This window comes from Cygnus atratus, chromosome 22, assembly GCF_013377495.2.
Source record: "Cygnus atratus isolate AKBS03 ecotype Queensland, Australia chromosome 22, CAtr_DNAZoo_HiC_assembly, whole genome shotgun sequence".
Taxonomy (NCBI): domain Eukaryota; kingdom Metazoa; phylum Chordata; class Aves; order Anseriformes; family Anatidae; genus Cygnus; species Cygnus atratus.
Window position 1 is genome coordinate 5,051,324 of NC_066383.1, and position 24,034 is coordinate 5,075,357.

The 24,034-nt window shown below is 55.5% G+C and overlaps 1 protein-coding gene across 1 annotated transcript in view; it reads left to right on the plus strand.

The window, feature by feature from the left end:
• Window positions 1-24,034, plus strand: part of LOC118252481 (nectin-1) — a 55,528-nt gene that overhangs the window by 23,820 nt on the left and 7,674 nt on the right. The window contains exons 2-5 of the mRNA XM_035555779.2: window positions 17,399-17,749; window positions 18,429-18,731; window positions 19,087-19,204; window positions 22,589-22,740. Of these exons, the coding sequence (XP_035411672.1) occupies window positions 17,399-17,749; window positions 18,429-18,731; window positions 19,087-19,204; window positions 22,589-22,740 (924 nt within the window). The remainder of the gene's footprint in view (window positions 1-17,398; window positions 17,750-18,428; window positions 18,732-19,086; window positions 19,205-22,588; window positions 22,741-24,034) is intronic.

Sequence of the window (24,034 nt, forward strand, 5' to 3'; positions counted from 1 at the left end):
CTGCTGAGCACAGCCTGGCCTCACTCCCTGAGGCTGGAGCAGGAAGGACAGTGGTTCCCCTGCCCTAAACCATCCCCTGGCATTAAGCTGGGAGCCGGGGCACGTTCCTCAGCCAGCCAGCACGGCCGCGCACACCTCCGCCTGCTTCGCGCTGCCCCGCGTCTTTGGTGGCCCTTGGTCCCCAAGCCACGGGGACTCGCTCCGTGGCCCTCCTCGCTGACATTTCTGACTGAAGCTGCATTTCTGGGGCAAGTCGGAGCAGGCAGCCCGGTTTCTGGTCGGACTGGCTTTGTTTGTGCTCTGGGAGAGCCGGGGCCGTTGGCTGCCGGCCCCGTTGGGGAGCGGAGTCGCACGGTTGGGGCTGGGGATTGGGGACGTGCCGCAGCTTGCTGCCCGCTGCTCCCCCCCTCCCCGGTTCCCTCCCAGGGTTTTGAACTTTGGAGATGTCTTCCTGCAGAAAAGGGCGTGAAACGGTGCCAGAGGGAAGCAGAGACGGAAAAAGGAGAACGGCAGAGACAGGTGGTTGTGTCTTAGGGGAAGAAACGTGCTGGAGGTTGAGCACGGAGCGCCTGTTGGGGGTGTAGGGGTTGGAGGCGTGCGGGTGGCCAACCACCCCCAGGAGCTCCAAGCTCTGTAGATGCTGGGCTTGCAGGTCCTGACCCTTGGGGATTGCTGAATCCCCCATCTCTGGTAGCCCAGGCTACTGAGCCCAAGCCTCCTGCTTGCCTTCTTGTTGTACCCTCTGAGACCTCTGTGCAGCTCGAAGCTGCTCCACAGGGAGCTGGACATTTTGCAGGTAGCTTTGGTTTGGTAGGTTTGGTTCCCTTTCTCCTCTTCCCTCTCCTCCATTCGGCCCTTTCTCCATTTTTCACCTGTTTCTCCAACGCTTTTTTTTCCCATGCCTCCCCTCTCTCCCATCCTTTTGTCTCATTTCACCCCCTTCCCGTGTGTCTGTAGGATGCCTCTGCCCAGACACAACAGATGCTGAAGGGCAAGACTGGAGCTACTCTAGATGCAATCTCCATTTTGCTCAAGGATCATTAATTACCTTGATGATTAAATACAATTAAAGATCCGTAAGACCTTTCTGATATCAGAGCCATTAGCAAGGGCAGCTTTTAGGAACCTTCACCAGCGGTAAAACAAAAGGAGGAGATAGACCAGTAAATCAGGGGATCCCAATTAAAATCCGTGCTTAGCTCGTTAACCTAATTACGCATTGCGTCGCGCTAGCCTGAGCTCCACCGAGGGGGCAGAGAGGGAGCAGCGGGGGCAGGCTGCCCCTGGTGGGCTGTCTGTGCCCGGTGGCTCTCGTCTCTTCGAGAAGATGGCCTTGGAGGGGGGATTTCTGCACAAGTCAGAGAAACGTGTGCCAAGCCCTGGAAGGTGGTGCAACGCCACGTGCGCCTCCTCTCCCCCTAAATGTCCTTTCTGCTCCCACCCTCCTCTGTACCCCCTGTGTCTGGTGGCGTCTCCGGCGCCAGGGCAGGAGCTCCGCCACCTAATTCGCCCTCTGGGGACAGCAGATGGCACGGGGGCCTCCCCTTCCCCTGTCCCCAGGCCAGACGCCTGGCCGTGCTGGCGATCCGACGTCTCCAGCAGCTACGTGCAGCTGAGGTCTGGGGCTGAGATCCCGCTCCCAGCATCTGTCCCCCCAGGAGCTCCTGCTGGTTATAGGATCGGGAAGGGGGGGGGCACGTGCTGCCCGGGGACCACGGCTGTCCCACAGGGCGAGGGAAGGGAAGAGAGCCCTGCTCCCTGATCCCGGTGACTCATGGATTTCGGCGTTTTCCACACCAAAGCGTGAGCGCTGGATCCCGCGGTGTGCAGCTGCATCCCGCGTGCCTCGCTGCCTACGTGTTTGTGCTCAGAGGGCCGGGAGGAGGAGGCAGGCCCCAGCACGTCCTGCCCAGAACCAGTCCAAGTTGGAAAAGCAAGTCGGAGCTCGAAGGGGTCAGGGTGCGGCTCCCCGCGTGGCAGGAAAGGAGGAACGGGAGCGTGCTGGAGCCCCCGAGTCCCGTGGGACCAGGCTGGGGCTTTCCTGCAAGCGTGGAGAGAGAAAGGGAAGGAGGCAGGGAGCCCGGGGCAGCTCCTCGTGGAGCTCTGCCTGGGGCCCGTGCAGCTGGGAGGGAAAAGGTTTACCCCGTAACATCGCCGCATCCCCATCAACTGCTCCGTGGGGTGCTTGGGGAAGGGGGCGCGGGGAAAGCAGAGAGGGGAGCGGGGCATTTGCAAACCCTGGGATGGAGACACACAGCCTGCCGAGCAGCCTGCCACGTGGGGGTTATTTGAGCTCCTGATGGGGAACGCTGCCACGGCCTCGTGTGGTTTCCCGTGGCCGGGCTGACTCAGCTGCAGGGAAATGCCCCTTGCCCAGCGCTGCCTCCCGTCCGGCTCCCCTGGGAAAAATCCCTCCCTTCCCTCCCTTCTGCCCGCAGATAAACACCCCCAGACACATTTGTCTTTCACTTGGGTGTGCTGCGGGCTTGTCAGGGAGATGGCAGGGATCCGGGGGGACCAGAAGCCACGGGGAGCTGCTGGGAGTTGGGAAGGGCCGGGCAGGATGGGGACGGATGGGGTCAGATAGGCACGGGGAGCCCGGAGGTGCGAGCAGCCTGCGGGTGGCTGAGATGGGATCTGAGCTTTGTGGGGCCGGTCCGGAGGTCTGTGCGGTGGTGGGGGTGGTTTGAGATCGCAGCCTCTCCTTGCTTATTTGGTCTGAACAGGCACTGAAGGGGCATTTCCCTGGGGCGTCTTCTCCATCTCGCAGCCCCTCGTCCCTGTGCCTGGAGCTTGGGGCACGAGGCAGCTGCCTTGGCTCCGTCCCCTGGGCTGCCTGCAGCAGAAATCCATGGCAGAAATGGGGATTTCAGCAGCCCTTGGTGGCGAGGGGAGCTTGACGGAGGGGTTCCCCTGGCACAGCTCAGTCCCCTGCTTCTGTTTCGGCCCCGCCGAGCCGTGGTGAGGGTGTTTGTCCTGGCAGCAGGCTGCTCGGTGCGAGAGCAGCTGGCCAAAAACTTGCACACCTGGTGCCAGCCGGAGCGGGGACTGCAGAGGCAGCCAGGAGGCAGAAAGGTGACCAGAACCCTTTGAACCTCCAGCAAACAACAAACAGCAGACAGGTTGGGAAGTTCAGGACGCGTCTGGCTTTTTTTTTTTTTTTTTCTCCCTTATTAATTTGTCCTTGCTTTGGAAGGAAAAAAAAAAAATCCCACTCTCTTCATAAGCTGCGCGGCAGTTTTTGGGGTTTCTGCGCTAGCCATGGCATGTGCTGTGTCTGGCCCAGCAGTGGCCTTTTCTGGGATGACACACTCCTGATCTGAAACTCTAGGGCTTGGAGAAGTGGGGCCTGCCTCTCTGCAGAGCTACAAGTGGAAAAAGACAGCTTCAGGCCCTGCTGAAGGCACAGGGCTTGGGGCTTTGCAGTTGTCCCGCTCTGGGGTCACAGGCATTGCCCCAAACCAAACAGCAGACCCTAGGGTCCAGGAAGGAGGTTATCCCCACTGCCATGAAGCCGTGGGCCAGCTCTCGCAGAAGAATTTAATCTAGCCGGAGATCGGCAGGCAGCCTTCTTGAGCCATCCCAGCCCGCTGGGACAGCAGGGCTTGCTTTACACACTGCCCAGTCTTTGGCTGGGGCTCTGCTTCCAGGTAATTAAAACGGCTTAACCCTGCAGCCCAAACAGCTGCTGGCAGAGAACGTGCCTCCGTGCCCAAGGGACCCTTAGCTCATTGTCTGGTGCACAGCACCCGTTAGCTGCAAGGCAAGTCTGGAGGATGCAGGGATTGCACGGAACAGCGAGGGAGGGAGGGCAGAAACTCAAACACCCTTTTTTTCTGGAATAGGGGCAATGGGAAGACAGAGAATGTGAGAAAAAGAGAAAAAGGAAAAAGGAAAAAAAAAACACACATCCTAGCTAGAAGGATGTGGAAGAGCGGAAGATTTTCAGGTCCTGCAATGGGAGCATGGAGTCTATTTCTCAGTTACGCCGAGTGCATCTGGAGTATTCCCAGAGCAAACAGTGCAATTACTTTAGATTCACACTGCGCCAGTGAGCTGTCAGGTCCGAGGTTCAGGCTCCCAGAGGGCCCTGTGCAGGCTTGCATATAAGCTCTTACACTTCCCTGTGGGACGTGGAAGCTCTTGGAGGCCAGGCCAGGCTCACTTTTCCGAGGCCAGCTGTAAACTTCCTCTCGGGCTTCCGACTGCTGCCCTGTCGAGTCCTTCGCTGTCCAACATCCACAGCCCAAAGCCCCGTCGTTGTCTTGGTGCTTGCTGAGCTCCCGTAGCCCACGGCGGTGAAAGCAGCCTCGGGGATGACACTGGTTTGGCCCTTCAGGTTGCCTTCAGCCCCACAATTGGCAATTATTTTCCATTTCACAGGTGGTTTCTGTGTGTGGGCAGTGCCAGGGCACAAGGCTGTGCCTTGTAGCACTGTTCCCCTTGCTGGGATCAGCCAGGCTGCTGAGCACAAGCAGAGCCTTCTCCCAAAGTGGCTGTGCCATTTTCCAGGGGCCAGGCTTATTTCTAACGAGCAAGTGAATCCATTTCTGCACGGCACCGTGAGAGCTGGCATCCCTTCCCTCCCAACTTCGCCTCCTTTCGAGTCTGTGCAAACAAACCTCTGCTGCCAGACACAGCCCATGGGACTCCCACCCGTCACTGGAGTGACCCTTTGAACTCCCTAACACACACTAATAGGAGTTAATGACATTTATCTGTAGGCTTATCTCTCTGTCCCACTGCCTCTCCCAGTGCTCCCCCCACTGCAGTATCTGGGTACCTGACTGCCAGGAACTGGTGGTGGCATCCAGATGACATTAGCTCTCTTCCCTGATGGGAGAATTACAGTTCAGAGACATGAAGAAACCTTCTTTGATCTCTTCTCCCTGGTTTCTTTTCTATTTTTTTAATTTTTCATCTGCATTCATTCAATACCCATCTGGTTATTTCTGGAAGCCTTCCTCCACTACTATTCTGGTCATTTTTTACAACGCTGGAGATGGGACTTTTTGTCCTCTTTTTCTCTTGGCTATTTATATCCTTCCATCTGTCTTTTTAGGTATTCAGGCATCCAGCTGTATTCTATCTATCACCTTGGAGATAGCAACAAGTGAGGATGTTTCTTAGCAGCTGTTAGCTCCAGCAGTGGCTGCTCTAGAGCAGGGGTGGCCAACAAGGGACACCCGAGCTGCTGTGCAGCTTGTGAGCATTTCAAGCCCAGCTGCTGTGCTTGGAAGTTGGGAAGCCCCAAGGGGAGCCCTGGGCAGGCTTGTCCCTTTCTGGGGAGCACTGGGAGCCCAGGTTGGGTTTGTGTTATAAGGATTAATTCCCTCCTTGCCCCCCTCAGTTGTGTGGTGGCCATCTGGTGGTCCTCAGCTATTGTGGGACCTGGCAGGTCAGGGAAATCCATCACAGCGGTGCTGGGAGGGTCCGTCCTTGCTCAGACCCCTAGAGGTGTAGGATTTTTTTTTTATTTTTTCATTTACCTCCCACCAGGAGAGCTGGCTGACATTTTTTGGGTAAAGTTTATCTTTAAAAAATGCAGGATTTTCTGCAGGAACTGTGTCCGTATTGTCACGTCTGCTAGAAAAATATACTAGCCTGCTTTGTGTTCTCTTTCTCCCTCTTTTTTTCCCCTCCATCTGAAAAGAACACGAGTTCTCATAAGCAGTCTCCCGTGCAGCTGTTAGCAAGTGGGAAGACACAAACAGCAGACGGAGGAGGAGGAGGTGGGCATCCCAGGCAGGTGGAGGGTGGGAGCAGATCCGTCTGTCGGTGAGGAGCAGGGAGCTGGGCTGCCTGGCACGGCCGTGCCGGGACACCCGAGGTCCCCAAGGAGCTCCAACCCTGGGCCAGGGGCTCAGGGTGGCCGTGGGGATCGAAAGGGACGAGATGCAGGAGGTGCCTTGTCCTTGGGTGTGAGAGCCATTGGAAATGTCAGCTCTGGAGGTGACTGGATCAGGCTGGCACGTGGGGATGTTGGGCTTTCAGACTGAGCTTTGTTTCTGCCTTGAAACATACTGACATGTGAGAATTTCTGCAGAAATGAAATTTCTGAAGGAAACATTGGTCTGCTTTAATCCAAAGTGTCCCATTGCATTGCAACCAAAGCATTTCATTCTGGTTGCAGTTCTGGTCAGTGTTTTGCCATTTAAAAGGAATGAGAGTCCAGAAGAAGTTGTCCTAAAATAAATATAAGCCTTCAAAAAGAGAAAAAGAAAAGAAAACTTGTTTTAAAGTGGGAAAAACTAACACCACAAAAAAAGGAAACATTCTGTTCCAAGGTTAGCACAAACCATCTCAACCTTATCAAAAGGCTTTTTAGTTTTTGACTTGAGTTCTGTCAAAATCAGCACGTTCCACCGGATAGTTTTGGCTTGGACCAAGTGGCACTTTCCATCAGAAAAACATGCTGCGCTGGAAAGTTTTCCACTAGCTCTAGTTTCTCTTTCTCGCATGCTTCCCATTTTTGTGGCCACTCTGTCAGTCCCTGGTCCCTGCTGGGACCGAGCACCTGGCTGTCCCATGGGAGCAGCTGCCCTCTGGGGCTTTGTAGGGTGGGCGATCCACCAGAGCTCTGCCACCCTCAGATCACCACCTGTTTGTACATGAGAAGGATGCAGGGAGCCCAATACTGCTGCAGTTTGAACAGGAATCAATGAAGGAACTCTGAACAGCAATGAAATATGCCAATTAGGGCCGACAGAGCTATTTAACCCCCGGTCCCCGGGCTTAGTTTCTCCAGAGTGAGGCTGGGAATGGGATGTGTACTCTCAGCTTGCCCCGTCTTGTCGACTGTTAATGTATCTTTATGGGGAAGTGATTGCTTTTTGGTTCTGGCTTGTCTCTATCATAAATTTAGACATTAGGAACACTTAGATTTAGAGGAAATATGTGATTCACGCACGCCATCAAGATTCAAGCCTTGTAGCTACCCACAGCTCCTGTCACAGTTGCTGATATCCCAGCCTTCCTGCTCAAGCATCCCCAGATTGGGGGAAAAAAAAAAAGTGAGACCGAGCCTCCTCTGTGCTGGGAGAGGCCCCAAAAATCAGCCAAAAAAACAGCATCAACTTGGTGTTGGTGCCTGCTGAGGCATCTGTCAGAGTCAGGGTGATGCGCAGCCGAGATGCTCCTGGGATGTGCATGGAGGGACATCTCTGCTCTAGGGCCACAAGAGCCCTGGTGTCACTGAGTTTCATGGAGGGACATCTCTGCTCCGGGGCCACAGGAGCCCCGGTGAGTCACCGAGCGCAGCTTGTGGTGCTCAGAGCAACTTGATTTAGCAGCAAGTTCCCTGAATGCTCCGTCACAGCTCAGTTCCTCCCCAGGGCTACCTGGAAGCACAAAGCCACCTTGTCTGAGGAGGGGGTGGATAATGAGGGCAGGAGAAGTCCCGGGTTTCTCTTCACGGGGGTTTTCTGGCCTCTCCCATTGCACTGCAATCACTGACCCCTGTCCCTCTGCCCTGCCCTCTGCTCTGGGCTGAGCACTGCCTCCCTGAGCCCTCACTAGCTGATATGAGTGGATGTAGCAGCGTTGGTCCCACTTATCTACCTCTCCCAAAAACCAAATCCACGTCCCGGGGCTGTGTGGGGGGCAGGAGGAGGCAGGGAGCGTGACCCCTCATGGGGGGCCTCCCCGCCAGCTCTGACCTTCGCTGCTCCCACCGGGCCAGCAGGGGCTGCCTCCGATGGGTGGTCCTGGCCCTTGTTTACAGCCCCACATCTCCGAAACTCAGCAGGCTCCCCCAAAACCCACCTGTGTGGCCCTTCTGAGGCTCAGCAGCCATTCCCGCAATGGCCTGGATGGAGGCCGCGATGTAGGCCGCAACCTTAACAGCAACCCTAATAGCCTCGGTGCCTCTCGTCATTTCTGGCACGTTAACACAAAATGTCATGGATTTGTTCATTGCCAGGAAAAACTCAAGCCATATTTTGGGAATTTTAGTGTAGCTGTTAATGTGGATAATGCTTGGGGTCTCTTCCAGGCTCTGTCAGCAGAGGTTTTCCACTTCATCTCCTGTGCCTTAGTTTCCCCAGCCATAAAAGTGAGGGTGACCTTTTCTGTTTGCACGAGCTGTAGGTGGGGCTGGGAGGCCTTACCGCAATGCCTCCGTGCCTGCTTCCTCAGGTGAGAATTGTCACCAGAATATGCAGAGGCCCACAGCAAGCCGAAGCCATTGAGGTGAGGTTGCCAATGATTACCTGGGTGGCCTTGGGCACATTTCTTTGTCATTCAGCACCTCTGATTTCCCCATCCCTGAAAGCAGGGGTAATAATACTTACCTGCCTCTCCGGTGCTGGAGGATTAATTAGTTACTGTCTGAAAAGCCTTTTGAAGATGCAAGGCTGTCCATAAATATGCAAAGTTATTCCTACAGGTGGGGCGGGGGCAGGACTGAGGCGTGGTGTCACAGTGCTGCGGAGATCATAAATCCGGGAAAAGGAGGAATCTGTAAAATTGTTTCCCCCTGTGCAGGGACTTTGTGATAAGAAGTCAGAGCAGCAGCAGCCCGGCAATCAGGCCGGGCACTGGGTTTGGTTTACATGTACACACTGTTCTTCACAGCCCGTTGTTCATGGGCAGGAGTCCACAAACAACGCAAACAGAGTTGGGAGGTCTGAGTCTCCTCCACTTTCCTGCAGAAAGATCTCTAGGGCAAGAGAAAACACGCTATGAGAAAAGACACAGGCAGGCAGCCAGTGAAGGGTGCCTGTCCTGGGCATCTGGGGGTGCCATGCTTGCGTTCATGATGGTTGCAAAGGCTTCTTGCCAGCTCTGACGGGTCGTGAGCCACCTGAACTTATATCATGTTCGTCTGGTCACAAAAAGAATGAGCTGCTTCTGTCTGCGGACAAATTATAGTAGCACAGAGCATGGCATTCCCATGTGCAATTGTAGAAAATATTTCTCTTTAACTTTAGGAGCTGGTGAAATATCCAGCAATACGTTATATCCCCAAAGGATAATGAGAGGAAAGATAAGAGGAAAGCAAGACCACAGTCAGAAAGCTGTGCCTGGTTAGCAAGCCTTTAAACTGTAGGAAAGCAAATAGGAGTTTTGATCTCCTCCGCAGAAATTCCAGGCCTGGTCACCACCAGCATGGTTTGGCAGGGCTGCTTTTTTTCACCATGCCTTGGCCAGAGGACTGGAGGGTTTGTGCGTGCCGTAATTCCCTGCGACCCGGCACCTCCCCTGCTGATCGAAGAGGTTTGGTTCGAGTCAGGACAGAGGGAACCGGGGACGAGGCTGGTGGGGGCAGCCAAAATGGGGCTGCCAGCCACTAACCCCTGTGCTGGAGTCACACCTGAGTCAGCAGAGTTTCGGCTTTGTCGCGTTCCCATTGTGGAGGCGAGTGAGTCACCAGCGGGGCCGGGTTTCCTGCTCTGAGCTGGCAGCCCAGGGAGGGAAGGATTTCATGCTCTCTCCTTCTGTGCTGTCAAGTTTATTTTCGTTTTTTTATTGAATCTCTTCAGACTCAAGTTCCTCCATTTCGGAAATGAGACTCTCTATGGGTTGCTATCTTGATCCCCTCTTCACAGCTCTTCATTAAATCCCTCCTCCTCGGCACCTGGAGAGCTCTAATAGGGAGAATATTTAGCCTTGGACCGGGGCTCTTTGAGCAACATCCAAGGTACTGCAGAAAACCAAGGAAGAGGCAAGGCAGAGAAAATACTCATGCACATTTTAGGGGCTCAGTCCATCACGATAAGGTCTCGGTACCTTCAGTCTCAGCTGAACTGGCTTTCCCCTACTCAGGGCTTCAGCTTCTCTCCCCTCCTCTGTACTCACTTTTCCAGCTGTGCCGTTCTTTTCTGCCCTCGCTTCCCCCCCCCCAAGCTCCAAGTAGACATTGTCTCTGAATCTGGTCCCCTTTCTCAGGCCATCAGACATGCCCAGGCTCAATTTTCCCTCTTGCTTACGCGTCAGAGTTGGTAAGCAAGACAAGCTCAGGTTATATCTTGCTGACAGACAAGGGATGACTCTTGGGACAAAGGTCTTTGAGGTGTTGCTCTTTGCCCACCCTTGCCTCTGCCTGCCCCCCTGCCAGCTTTTCCTAGCACCGATTTGTGACCGTGGACACATCCACTGGTGCCCTTCCAGAGGAAGGGGTGGGAAGTGGAAAGTGAGGTGATGATGGTGGAGAGACACAGGAGGGGTGGGAAAATTTGTAAGGCTCAAACAGAGAGAGGGCAAGTCAAGGAAATGAGCCTTGTGGACCAGCTTGAGAGGCTCCTCGGTAATGGGGACAGGTCAGGGACAGAAGGGAGATGCGCCTTAGCTGGGAGGTGTCCCACGAGGCCGGGAGGGGAGAAGAAGGACCGGACAGGCATGAGCAAGAGCGCACAGTGGGAAAAGAGCTGAGGAAGGAGCTGGAGCAGAGTCCAGCCCCGAAAAGCCCGGAGGGACGGGCTGCACGGCCGGGAGCTGGTGCACGCCAGGCAGCGGCAAGGGGCAGCGGCTCTGCGCTGCTCAGGTGTGTGGGAACCGGCGGCTCCACCGAGGGATTAGCTGACGTGCTGGCGAGGCGGGGCGGGCAGCAGGGGCTGGCTCCTCCGCCGTGACTGAGGAGCCTTTGTGCTTTGTTGCTGAGCATGGGATTTGGCGGCTTTATTGCAGGAAGGCCTTTCCCAGCGCTGTGTCAGCACTTCCAGCCAGAGCCCTGCTCTGCCAGCCTCCCTGCTGCTGCCACGGGGCATGTTCCCCTCCCCTGGTCTCGGGGGCGAAGCAAAGCAGCTGTGTGAAAGTCGGGGAAGGTACGGCAAGGAGCGAAAGCCGGGAGCAAAGCAGGCATGGTTGTTGCCTTCCCACTCCTCCGGGTTGCAGCCCTGGTGGAGAAGTGGGAGGCCGGCTGCAGCTGGGGCTGTTTGCAAGGGGGAAGCACAGGCAGCAGGAACTGGGAGCCGAGGCTGGGGTGCATCCCCGCTCCTCGCCGCTGTTTGATCTGTTTGGTCTCACCCCGGCGCCTGCTTTTCTTTCATCTCTATACGGAGAACAACCAGGACAAGCGTGGCTTTGGTCTTGGTTGGGGCCTTTGTGAAGGCTCGATGACTAGGCTTCCCAAACCGTAACAGAGAACGCAGGGAGCATCAGCGGATCAGACCCCCTGGGAAAGATCTTTCATTCAAGGGGATCCCGAGGCTGCTTCGTGCTCTCGTTATCCAAAGAGGAAATGCTGCATGGGCAGCAGAAGGCAACCCTGCTTTACCCCAAAGGCATCTCCACTGTCCCGTCCCGGCAGACAGTCGGTGAAGGGTTGGCAAGAGAGCTCACCCAGTGTGAGCCACCGACTGGCCTCAAACACCGCTGCTGTCACTGCTGTGCGCTGGCTCTGGACGTGAACCAGTGACCCAGAGTGCAAGGCCCCGCATCTCCCATTTGCAAGCCAGTACCAAGCCTGTTCCTTTTTTTGTTTTCCTTCTATTTTTATTTTTATTTTTATTTTCTCGAGGTACTTGGGCGAGAGCCAGATGGGCCGTTGTGCACGCTGCCATCTCCTGTCAGATCCCATAAAGCTCCCAGCTCACGCTGGGGGCAGGGATGCTCGGGTTTGCAGTTCCTCTCGGTGTGCCCCTACCCGGTCACCCTTATTTCAGGCCTTTCACCTGCAGCCAGCTCACCCGGAGCTGCAATCTTCCCACATCTCCTTTCCGAGGCCCCGTCCCGTTGTGCTGGGCAGGCAGCCTTCCCCTCCTAGCCCCTTTGGTGTCTGGGATCCGCACGTAAGAGGGGGCTGAGCTGGATCGGTGTGGGATGGAGACCTGCAGGGGAGGTGTGCTGCTGCGGGAAGTGCAGCAGGGAGTCCTCTGCTGCTTTGCAATGAGCTGCAAGCCATCGACAAAGCGGGCAAGGCGAGCTCTGTCCTCTTCTGGAAGAGCAGCAGGGTACTGAATACGCCTGGCAATCCATACCAGGTCTCCCTGGCAAGAAGGAAGGTTTTTAACCCCAACAGCCTGGCCCAGCGCCAGCTCAAGCCTTTGCTTCCTGCCACCTGAAATTCCCCTGCTGGGGTTTAGGATCTTTCTTTCCCATTTCCCACCCTGCCTAACGCACCTGTGGTGTTCCTTTGGGCTGTTGGGTGCTGGGTGTATGCTGCCCTGTATGCTGCATCTCAGACCTTGATCTCCACTTAAAAACAGGGAGGACTTGAAATAGGAATTCAGAAATATCAGGAGAAAAAAAAAATAAATCATTACCAACAGCTGGAAAGTTTTGAGTTCCTGTTTCATCCCACTTGTACCATCATGAGGAGCTTGTGGACATCTCCTTGAAGTGTCTCTGAGATGTGCAAGCCCCTGTTTAGGGCAGCATCCCTCATACCAAGGTGCAGGGCAAGGGGCCAGCTCGAAGCCAGGTGCTTGCTGCAGGGTCTTTTGTAGGTGGCAGCATGAGGCTTCGTCTTGTCCTTCTGGGAGGTCCAGCCGCTGTGACCTTCTCCACATCCCCTTCAGTTCTAAGTGACGCAAAGTCTATTAGGACTGATCCTGTGACATTTGCATCAGCCGTGATATTGCCACACCAAAGGGCGGCTCATCACACCGCTGCCAAGGGCAGTTTCAATGCCCTCGGGGTGAGATGAGTATCAGGGAACCGGAGAGCGAGAAATCAGCGAGAGGCTCAGCGGAGGCAAGGTTGTGCAAAGCAGAGTGGAGTTCACATGGTGCTTAACAAAGAGGCATTGATTGGAGGCTGGCTGTTGTGACAGAGCTCACTAATGCCTGGAGATCAGTTCCAGAGCTTTCTATACGAGGGAGCAAGAACCAGGTCTTGCAAGTGTGGGAGCATCCACGTAACAGCACCTCCTGGGCTCTTCGGAGAAAGGTTTCAAGGTTCAGGAGCCACCAGCTGCCTTGGCTGAGTCAGCCGCCTCTGCTGCATGGTGGCGTTACGTGCAGCTGGGTGGAGGGGAGGAGGAGAGAGAGAATGCCCCGATGGCAGCTAGTGGCCTCGAAACCTTTGTGTCCTGGGCAGGCTGAGTGTTTATTGATCATGGCAGGACTCCGCTGGCACCTTTCACATGGCTTTTCTCCCGCTTTTCTCCTCTCTGTGCCTCTTGGCCTTTGCATCCCACTTAGTACCAGACAGCAGCTGGGCGCTGGTCCCCTCTCGGCGCTGAAAGGCACTGCTGAATTCTGCAAAGCCCCAAGGGTCAGCAGGTTCCTTGTTTCTTTCTCAGGATCCAACCACCGAAGGGAACACCACCACCTCACACAGGGTGCCCAGACCTTCGCTCCCAGCCCCCTGCCTGTGCCGGAGGGCACCCGAGCTCTGCACAGAGCCCCCAAGGCCTTGCATGACCTAGTGAATATCTGGGCTTGGGATCGTGGGGAAAGGCAGCAACGCAAACCACTTCAGAAGCCAGGGTGGAGGAGTAGGATCCCAGAGGTCTCCACTAATGAGGTCTTGGCACCAACACGTCTTTGGCACTCAGCTGGGCCTTTTTTACTGCTTTTGGCCCTTAAAAACAAAACAAAATGAAACAAACAAAAAAAAACCAACACACCACCAAAAAACTAATGAGTAAATTGCAGCTCGGCAAGCTTCAACCCATACAGCTCATCCTTCCTTGTGTGCTGGCTGCCCCTGGGAGGTGTCGGAGTGGATCGGTGGGCACCGGGAGATCTGGCATAGGAATGGCAGGATGTATCCCAAGCCTTTTCTCTGCCACGTCGACCACACACATCATTCAGCAGAGAAAAAGCAAGGCGAAGAACCCCAGCACTGCACATGCACACACACATCCTGCTTAATATGCTCGGGCCTCTCCAGGGGTTGATTAGGGATTTTAGTTTCTCCTCCTCTCCCTGGCTTGCACACTCGGTGCCATCAATAATCTATGCGTTCACCCTGATGAATTATTGAGTGCGTAACGGGGCGAGGACCCGCCGTCCCGGCTCAGTCACCTTGCAAACGAACGCTCCCAGGAGCATGACAGCACCCGGTTTGCCCTCTGGCTTCTGATTTAGGATGGGGAGCATGGGAAGCGGCTCCAGCACCTTGCAAAACCCCTTTCCTCCGTCTGTTCCCGTTCCTCGCCGTCCCTGTTGGGGTGTGGGTGTTATTGCTGCGGTGCGGAGCAGAGCAATGGGTGCCTTATTTCCCCCGACGGGAGGTTTGGAGGAGCAGCACACGAGAAGTTTACCCCGTCTTGCAAAAGAGCCGTGAGTTATTCAGTCACCTGGAAAGGAAACGCGATTTCCGCACGGTGTTTGTGTTCTTTTTTTTTTGTTTGTTATTTCTTTGCTGCTTTTTTTTTCCCTTTTCCCCTGAAGCCTCTAGAAAGTTTGGAATGTGTTTTTGTTAAAGCTGCTGCGTGTAGGGGCCTGAATCGTGGCGTTCGCAGCGCTGCGCCCTTGGCAGGCAGTCTGCAGCTGGCACCGGCTTTTTCCCCGGCCGAAAGTCTGACACTTTGCACCTGGGACGCGGAGGGTTCAGCAGCACCGTTCTGGCTGAGGGTCGTCAGCCCTAAAGTTTGCTTTTTCCCCAGTTTGTGTCCCAGTACAGTGAGTGCCGACGTGTGGATCCCATGGCAGGAGCAGGGCGAAAGGGGGAGGTCAGAACTGGGAGCTCCTCACCCAAGGCCAAGGAGAACCACTGGCTTTGTGAAAAGGCTTTTGGTTAATTTGCAGAGAAATCATAGCACAAACGAGAGCGCGGTAATGATGAGCGAGGGGTCGGGTTGACCCCTCTTGTGCTACACACCCACCTCTGCCAGCCTGGCTGACAGTATATATTAAGGGGCACACCGCTGGTGGCCATCCCCTTGGCCTCAAGCCTGGCACAGCCTCTTGCATGCCGTGTCCCTCGTCCACTTCAGGGAGCCCACACGGCCCTGCAAAGCACCTCCGAGCAGGGCCCGGTGGCTTCCCATCCTTCTGCGGGGTCCAGCCGGGCTCCGGTGTTTGTGGCACCGCGAGGCCACCACCGACATGGCCTCCTGGAGTGGGATTTCGAAAACGTGGCTCAGAGCGAGCAGCTGGGGCCTGTGGGGGGTCAGGGAGCTTGTGTGGGAGCGGGGCCAGCAGCACCAGCGCCCCAGCCCCAGGCAGGCCCCGCTCGGGGGCCCCGGCCCTAAAGGAGGTGGGGACCGGCGCTGATGAATCCGCTCCGCTCCAGCGCTGGGAGGAGGAGGGCGTGCTGAGCACACCGCAGCGCCGGGCGCAGGTTGTTCCCAGGGCCTGCGCTACGTGATTGCTTTTGCTCTGCGGCAAGCTCCCACACGCCTCGCCAGGCGCCAGGCTTCAGAGCCGGGCCGCTTGGCAGAGCTGTGGCTCAGCTCCGCAGGTGTGGGCAACTCGGCGAGAGGCCCTCTCACCTCCGGGGAAGAAGGAGCAGCGTATGCTGCAAAGCCAGGTGGAGACTTTTAGCTGTTCTTTCCCCAGATCCCAGCACAGCGTACCCAAACCCAGCCCTGCTCTGCACCCGCTGCCCCCATTTCATCGGGAGGCCGTTGCGGGCCAAGTGTCCCATGGGGTGCAGGTTGGGCTGGTGTCAGAAAGGTTTTACGGTGTCTTAATGCTTGGACATCCTCCTGGAGGCCTGACCCTCAGATGGCATGGAGATAGCTGGTCCAGCTGTGACTCCATTGGAGCAGGAACATCCCTTCCCCCTGGTTTCTGGTGGGGGACACATCACAAAATGGCCCCGGCTGTGCTGGAAGGGGATCGTACAGCCCTGGCAGCTCCCCTGACATCTCCGAGGACTCGCTGGCTTCACGCATGCAGGCACATGAGGGCACCAGTGCTTTGCTGTGGCTGTACGCCGCGCCGAAAAAAAACATTCCTCAGCACCCAGCCGGCGTGGTAGGGTGTGGGGCCAACTGGCGCTTGACTCAGGAAGGGGGCAAGTTCACACAAAGCTCCAGAGACTGAGTTTCGGGCTTAATTGCTGCTGACTGTGGTCAGCTGCTGGCGTCTCATGGCCGGGCTGGGTTGTTGAGGCTTGTCCTCGGGGTCACGGGCTCGGCGTGAAGGAGAAGGGGAGAGAGCAGAGGCCGAGGTGGGAGGTGGGGGCTGAGATCGGGCCGAGCAGGCGTGGAGGGGGCGGCACGGCGGGGAGAGAGGTAAAAGTGGTGTTTGTGGGCGAGATGAGGTGCGTCTGGCTGCGTGGGAAGCTGCAGGAAGGAGCCACTCGAGGCCACGTTTGTGTGGGGAAGGCACAGGGAGCAGTGCTGGGGGCTGGGACCGGGGAGTTCACGCTGCCCTAGCACTTGGGGAGCCCTTTGGTCCCCTGCAAGAACATTGTTGGGGTGACTCCAGAAATGCTCCGTCCCCTCAGCTAGAAGATGCTGTCCTGTTTCTCCTGCTATCCATTTTTACCCTTTCCCCAGTCTTTCTTTCATTACCCTTTCATGGCCCTCCCTCTTTGTACATCTCTCTTTTCTTCTTACCCCTTTCTTCCCTTTCCCCTCTGTCTCCCAGAATACATCCCATTCCAGATTGTGCCAGGAGTGAGCAGAACCCGCTTTTCTTGTTCTCACCACCTCGTTTCTCCATTGTATTTCTCATATAAATACCGGCTGTATAATTACCAGCACATTATCTCTAAACATACAGATTAGGGAAAGACACGGTGGCAGCCAAAGATGAATTTCGGGGTCAGTCTGGTGGGAGACATTTTTCTCCATCTGGCAGGAGAGGAATCGAATGAGACAGAAAAGCAGTTGTGAGTACCAGCCACCACTTCTCCCGAGCACCTTTCATCTTCCCTCTGCAGAATTAAGATGGAAGGCTCCTAAACGCAGGCACTTCTGGGGTTAAAAAAAAAGGCCACAGAAAATATCCGGATCATGCAGATAGATCATGCAAGGTGTATGGGCGCCGCCATAAATCTGCTCTTCTCCGGGAGCTGTTGCTACTCTGAAATCCAGGCCTCGGTCTTTGCAGCTCATTTAATTACTGGTGCACTTCCAATAGGATTAAATGGATGCCTGAGTGTGTGTTAGCATATGTTAGTACATGCTGTGCTGATAAATATCTGCGCCTTCGTATGCCTACAGACACACAAGTTCTGTGTAACTTGCAATAACTGATGCAGAGCCTTCCAAGGTTGAAGGCAAAAGGAAGGGAAGTTATTCCTGATCCAACCTCGTGCCTTTTGGTGATCCCGAACCCCAGGGAGGCTGCAGAGCACTGGGGCTGGTCGTGGTGGCAGCAGAGCACCAGTGGTGGGGCAGGAGGTGCTTACGAACGGGAAGGGAGCTGCAGGAGCTGCAGGTGGGGGCAGGTTGTTACTGACAGCCTGTAGCCATAGCCTGCTCTTGGATCGGCCGTGACAAGAAGAAGCGAGCGAATAAATAAAGGAGTTCACGGGCCCAGTATCCACAAGCTGTTCTTTTGTTCTCATTCCCCGAGAAGCACGTGTATATTCACGTCTTTCCGTGTCGTTGCAGGGCTGCAAGCTCAGACTGTCTTAGTCAATGACACAGTCTCGGGGTTTATCGGGACAGACGTGGTCCTGCACTGCAGCTTCACCAACCCGCTCCCCAATGTGAAGATCACGCAGGTCACTTGGCAGAAAGCCACCAACGGCACCAAGCAGAATGTGGCCATCTACAACCCGGCCATGGGGGTCTCCATCCTCTCGCCCTACAAAGAGCGGGTGACTTTCCGCAACCCGTCCTTCAAAGATGGCACAATTCAGCTCTCCCGGCTGGAGCTGGAGGATGAGGGGGTGTACATCTGCGAGTTCGCCACCTTCCCCACCGGCAACCGGGAAAGTCAGCTGAACCTCACCGTGCTGGGTAAGAGACTGGACAGGCTTTGGGGTGTGAACTGTTTTCTCCAGTTAAACATGCCTAGAGGGACCTGAGGCTCCCATCCTGGGGACTCGGGGAGAAGGCGAATCCTGGGTGTCAGTGTTACCTATGGTGCTCTTTCAAGGTGACTGTTAAAAGGTGAAGGGCTGGGAACGCAGGGCAGGTGGTTCACTGAGCTGTCTCGGGAACGTCTCCTCCTTCCAGGCCTCAGCTCCCCTGTCACTTACCGCAGGCGCAATACAAGTGACCTGTTCCCCAGGGGAGTGGTGAGTTAACGCACCTGTGTCTGTCAAAGGAACAGGGAGAAAAGACAACAGAGAGGCCCTGAGCACAAGCAGAGCTTAGAGTTATGAATGAAGAGACCCCACCCAAGGTCTACGTGATTCATTTGCTCTCCAATTTGGGTTTCTCGTACAAACACGGGGCTGAAAACCTATGGCAGGAAAGGACCAACCTCCATCATGTATCTGTGCATCTAGGGCATCTTCAGCAGTCTTTCCCTGCTACCAGTTTGCAGCAGTTCTGGATTCCCGACAGGGTCTGTCACAGGCTCAGTGGTGCTAGATATCTCTTGGGTTGTAGTAGAGAAGGTGGTGTTGCTTTTCTAACCATCCCTTCGTACCATTTTCTCCTCCTCCTCCTCCTTCTTTGCACTTCCTTGCAGCCAAGCCCACGAATCGGATGGAGGGCACCACGCGGCCCCTCATCGCCAAGGCTGGCAGGACAGAGAAGATCCTGGTAGCCACTTGCACCTCCTCGAACGGGAAGCCCCCCAGCACCGTCACCTGGGACACCAAGCTCAAAGGGGAAGCGGAGTTCCAGGAGATCCGGAACAGCAACGGCACCATCACGGTGATCAGCCGGTACCGCCTGGTGCCGAGCCGGGAAGCCCACCGGCAGCAGCTCATGTGCGTGGTCAACTACCAGCTGGAGCGCTTCACGGACAGCATGACCCTCAACGTGCAGTGTAAGTGAGCTGGGGCAGGGCCGGGGAGCAGATACCCAGGACTGGTGCATGGGGTGGGTGATAAAACCTGGCCAAAGAGGGGTTTTCTGAAGGGATGGTGCCGGTCTGGTGGAGGGGTGGGAGTTGGGGCTGCTTTCTTGTTCTGGAGGGTGAAGATTGAAGTGATCCCTTGGAATAATGATGTTTTCCCTTTCTCCTACCTTCTTTCCCTCACTGCCTCTGCCATGTCCCTTTGTTCCTCCCTTTTGCTCTCTCCTTGCCCCCTCTTCTCTTCCCACTTCCTCCCCTTCCCTCCCCGTAACTCGTCCCTCTGCTTTCCCATCCTGCTTTCCCCACCTTTTCTGCCCCGCTGCAGATGAGCCAGAAGTCACTATCGAGGGGTTCGATGGCAACTGGTTTCTCAATCGGAAGGATGTAAAGCTGATCTGCAAGTCTGACGCCAACCCCCCCGCTCACACCTATGAGTGGAAGCTGTAAGTACCCGCGGTGCTCCTGCCCTCCCCAGATGTCACCTTCCAACAGGGACAAGGAGTCTCTGCAGGGGGCTCAGCCACCCTTGCTCCGCCAGCTCCCTGTCCCTTTGCTGTCACAGTGCCACGCCAAGGTGAAATGCACCCCAGGGAGAGGAGGGATGGATGCTTGCAGTCGCTGGGGCTGTGCCCCTGCAGAAAGCTGGGAGCTGGTTCTGGTTTCCTGGCGTATTTCTGCCAGCAGGGACTGGGTTTTAGCTGAGCCACCGCCGTGGGACAGGCAGAGCTCGTCCCCTGCCTTCCAGCCGGGTCTTCCCCAGCATCTTCCAGTTCAGAGGTGGGAGGAAGGGCAGTGGTGAGGATCCTGACCCCCTGCCTCCGGGCTGGGCTGGAGGTTGCTCAGCACCCAGCATAACCCCCTAGTACCATAACCTCCCAGTGCCCCTGCATATATTTTTGCTCCGCTGCAATAATATTCTGCACCGGTGACGTGTGAGGCATCTGAGATGGGGCACAGCACCACTGAGTGCTTCAGTACCAGTGGGAAGGAAAAAAAAAAAAACAACATGGGATTTCCCTTCCTTAAAAGGGGCACAAATAGCACGAAGTTCATCTGCATGTGAAAAAAAAAACTTTCCCTGGAACCAGCCCTGGCTGTGAGCAGGAGCTCCCCTTTGGAGCGCTCATCCCCACGCATCTGACATTAAACAGAAGTAATTCCTCGTCCTCCAGGGCTCCAGCTCTTGGCTGAACACACCGAAGGGACTGAGCAGCGAGCGGGGGATGCCCGGGGAGCCGGGTGGGAATTGATGGAACCTGAGGTGGTTCTCCCTCCCTCTCTTCCTTTTCTATAAGCACTTATGTAGCTTAAAAAAAAAAGAAAGATAAAATGGATCCTTTCTTCTTTTCATCTGGCATTTGTCATCAGGAAAGAGGCTCTCAAAATGGCTTTGCAAGGAGCTAGGCATATTCTCTCTCATTTTGCTTCCAGATCAAGCTGCTCACAATGCAAGTCTGAAGAGGATTGTTTTTCTTGCCTTTTTTTCTACTTCACATCCCCAGCTCTCTCTGGTGGTTCTTCTAGCTTGATTTAAACTCCAAGGGGTCTCTCCGGGTTCCTCTCAGCATTGCCAGGCAGGTGTTGGAGGCAGAGATGCCCCTTGTGGCACCCGGGGCAGAGGAAATGCAGGCTCCGGCTCTGTGTGCAGTGGGGCTGGAGAACCGAGCTGAAGCGAGCCCTGTGGGATGGAGCCGGGGACAGGAGGCAGGTTTTCTCTCAGCTTTTGGGCAAGTCATCCCTTTGTTCTGCTCTTTCCTGCAAGGCTGAGCTCTTGCTGGGCTCCTGGGCACCAGGCTGTCCACGGCAGGAGCTCACAGCCAGCGGCACAAGCATCTCCAGCTCCTGCCCCGCAGCCATGCTGAAGGCAGGCTGAGAGCAGAAGCACGGGGCAACCCGCTGCCAGATTTCTCAGCCAGGTGATGTTCACGTAGCCCAGGGCAGGAAAAAGGGTTAGCTACCGACTGGGCTCAAGCACAACAGGGGATGCAGGTGTCAGGGCTGAGCACGGCACAGCATCACCGGCTCTGGCGCTTCGTTTCCACACCTGGTTGGCATGCTGGGGGGAATAAATTCAGCTCTGGCAGAAATAACTCTTGGCAACTTCGCATTTCCGAGCCAAGCACTGAGTTGGTTCCTCTGTGCTTGTGGGGTTGATGGTTTGTTTTTTTTTTTTTAACACTGGAAAGAAAGGTTTTCCTGTGAATTCTCCGTGAGCTGTGTGTGTGTGTCCATTTGTCTGTCTTTAACCTGCTGTCCTGGTGAGGGTTTCTTGATGTACAGCTAAGAGGCAGAGGGAGCATCAATACTCGGCTTTGAGGAGGACCTGTGGGGAGAAGAAGGGAGAGAGGGAGAGCACGGAATTAAAGAGTACAGGTTTCTAAGCCCAACGGCACTTCGATCCAATTTCCCAGCCTCTCCCTTTGGCACACTTGTTGGGTCAGTTAGGACGGAAAATAGGATTATTGACCTGAAAGAGGATGGAAAGGAAAGGTGGAGCGCAGCTGAAGGTAAGGAGAGGGGAGGCAGGAGACGAGGAAAGTAGAGGGTGAGAGTGAGCAAGGCTGGCCCTGCTTCCTCTCCTCTCATTTCCCGGTGAGGAGCTGATAGAAGCAGCCCCAGCCCCCCTTAGCACCCCACAGCAGCTTCCAGGTGTGCCTTGTCTTTGTAAATTCAGAACTCTAATTCACCTCCAGGCAGAGGACCGACATTAGGCTGCTCTGCTCCTCCATCAGCATCCCTGGCTCGATGCGGCTGGGGAGGAATGCCCCTTTTTCTGACTCAGATGTTTGCTCTACGTATGTGCCCGTGTGTATATATAGACATGCAAAATTTGCCCGTGTGCATTTAGGCACTTCTTTGCAAATATAATTATACCCCATTATTGGCTTTTGTTTCTAACAAATTGCTGACAATATGTGCACATTTTTGTTGGGAGGAGGGGAAAGAATTACTTGAGTAATTTTTAATTGCCTAAGAGAAGTAATTACTTTACTTTGCTTCAGTAATTAAGAATAACCAGGCCATGTGTGTCGTTTCCTAACACACAGGCTTTTTTATTTTTATCTGCCTTTGTTCATTTATTCTGTGTACCTCTAGACTTAGCTTTGCATGATTCCAGCTTCACACTTCTCTGACTCTGCTGACACGGGCAGGCCAGAGATGGCAGGGCTGTAAATTAGCACCACTTTACTCGAGCTGGAGTTACAATTAACACCGGCTGATCAGCCAGGAGTTACACGGGCAGGAAATTGGAGTAAAGCAGGGTTAGGTCGGTGTCCCATTCCCGTATTTTCCATCAAATGGAAAGTTAAGGCTGGAGAAACACCCTGAAGATGAGGCTGGTAGGGGTGAGCTAGCTGAAACAAACCCATCAGCTGGCTGTTTTACACCATGCTTGCACCTGCATGGGGTTGTGCTGGGAAATGAAGCACTTTAAGGCTCCCAGTCTGTGTTCTGGACAGGGAGAACACGGGCTAAAAGCGCTCCACATCCCATTAGCCAAACCCAAGGGGCTAGATGTGACCCAAATATTGCCAGTCTCCCTTGAAATCACCGAGCACAAAAGATCCGTACAAAGAGCCGATCCTCATCACGCAAAGGATTTAGCCGGCGACACCCCAGGCTTCTCCCCGTAACGCTTCAGCCCGAGGGTTTGGTTTCAAGCCTGACTACGTGGACATGGAGGGGTGTTTTCCAGCCAGCACCACCAAGATCTGGACCTGCCCAAGGGCAGGAGCAGAAGCAGCACGTCAGCATCACCCCTGCAGGGCTTCTTCGCCCTCCCGAGCACCACCTCCGGGCTCTGCCATGGTCTTTCTCTCCCCTAGGCCAAACGGGACGCTGCCCGGGAGCGTGGAAATCCAGAACAACACCATCTACTTCAAAGGGCCCGTCTCCTACAGCGTGGCTGGCACCTACATCTGCGAGGCCTCCAACGCCATCGGGACCCGGTCGGGCTTGGTGGAAGTCAATGTCACAGGTAGGAAAGCACTCGGCGTGCTCTGAAAGAGGAGGAGGAGGTGGGGAGAGGAGGTGGGTGTGAGCTGCTGACCTCTACCAGCCAGCGATGGCTTCTTTGTGTCTGTCTGAGCCCCTGGTGTCCCTGGGGGGGGGAGAGTCGTGGTGCAAAGGGAGCAGGGGGTCTCTGCTTTCTCCTGGGTTTGCTTGGATTTTTTCTCCTTTCCTCTCGTCGTCTTTTCCTTTTTACACCAAGACGCGCTCGGTCTCGTTCCCCTCGTCTTCTTTTCTGCTTTGGGCTCGGATGGCTCATTGGACGTGTTAAGAGCTAAGACGTGTCAGGGAAGTGTTTGCTGGAAGGTGGAAGGAGTGGGATGAGGACAGAGGCTGCCACTGAAGCAGTAAAGCGTGAGATGGGCGAGTCATTTGTTCGGGTGTGTGGTGTTTCTGATGGCAGAGAGCTCGGGTGAGTTCTTAATTGCGCTCCTCCTCTGTCCGTGCACTTGCTGGCCTGTGCCAGGAGCAGCACCCCTGGGTGCAGGCAGCGGGATGTGGTGCTGAGCGGGGCCCTGCGGGACAGGGGAAAGGATTTGACAAGCTGCAAATCAACGTGGACACAGGAAGGGAAAAAAAAAAAAAAAGGCACACGGATATGTCGGGTGGAGAAGGTGATGCCCAGGAATGGAGAGGGAAGCTCGCCCCGCTCCTTTGGGGTAGGAGCGATGGATGCACTGGGTCAGGAGGTGGTGGCTGGGCAGTGACCATAAGTTGTTGCACCAGGGAGGCTTGCTGTGCGTAAAGGAGCTCTCAGGGAGGCACAGGAGGGATCAAGCACCTGCCACGGCTGCCCGGGGCACCTGCCTGGCAGCTGGGACGATGCGCTTGGGCTCCATGGTGGGCTCCTCCGGGTGCCCCCTGTCCCCAGGGGACAACGTCCAGGCAGCACAAGCTAGCCGGGCTCACGCTGGGTGCACAGGGGTGCTGGGGCTCCAGAGCTGTGCCCCCCGGGGCTGGGGGTACACGGGGGGGCTGGGGGGCAGCAGTGGTGAGCGCTGAGCCGGTGAAACTGGGGGAACTGGGCGGCTGGCCTCCTGCAACCAGCCGTGACACCGCACCCGGCACCCTCGCCGCTGCCTTCCCCTCGCTGTGACGTGGGGGAAGCGGGCTAATCTTCCTCTATCCGAGCGCTCGGAGGTCAATGGATGGGATGTGCTAATTAGATGCTAATTATGAAGTATTTATTTATGATCATTATCACTGTGGCAGGCCTTTAATTCACACCTCCTGTCCTGGATCCGTGCCTGCTGAGTTGTTCC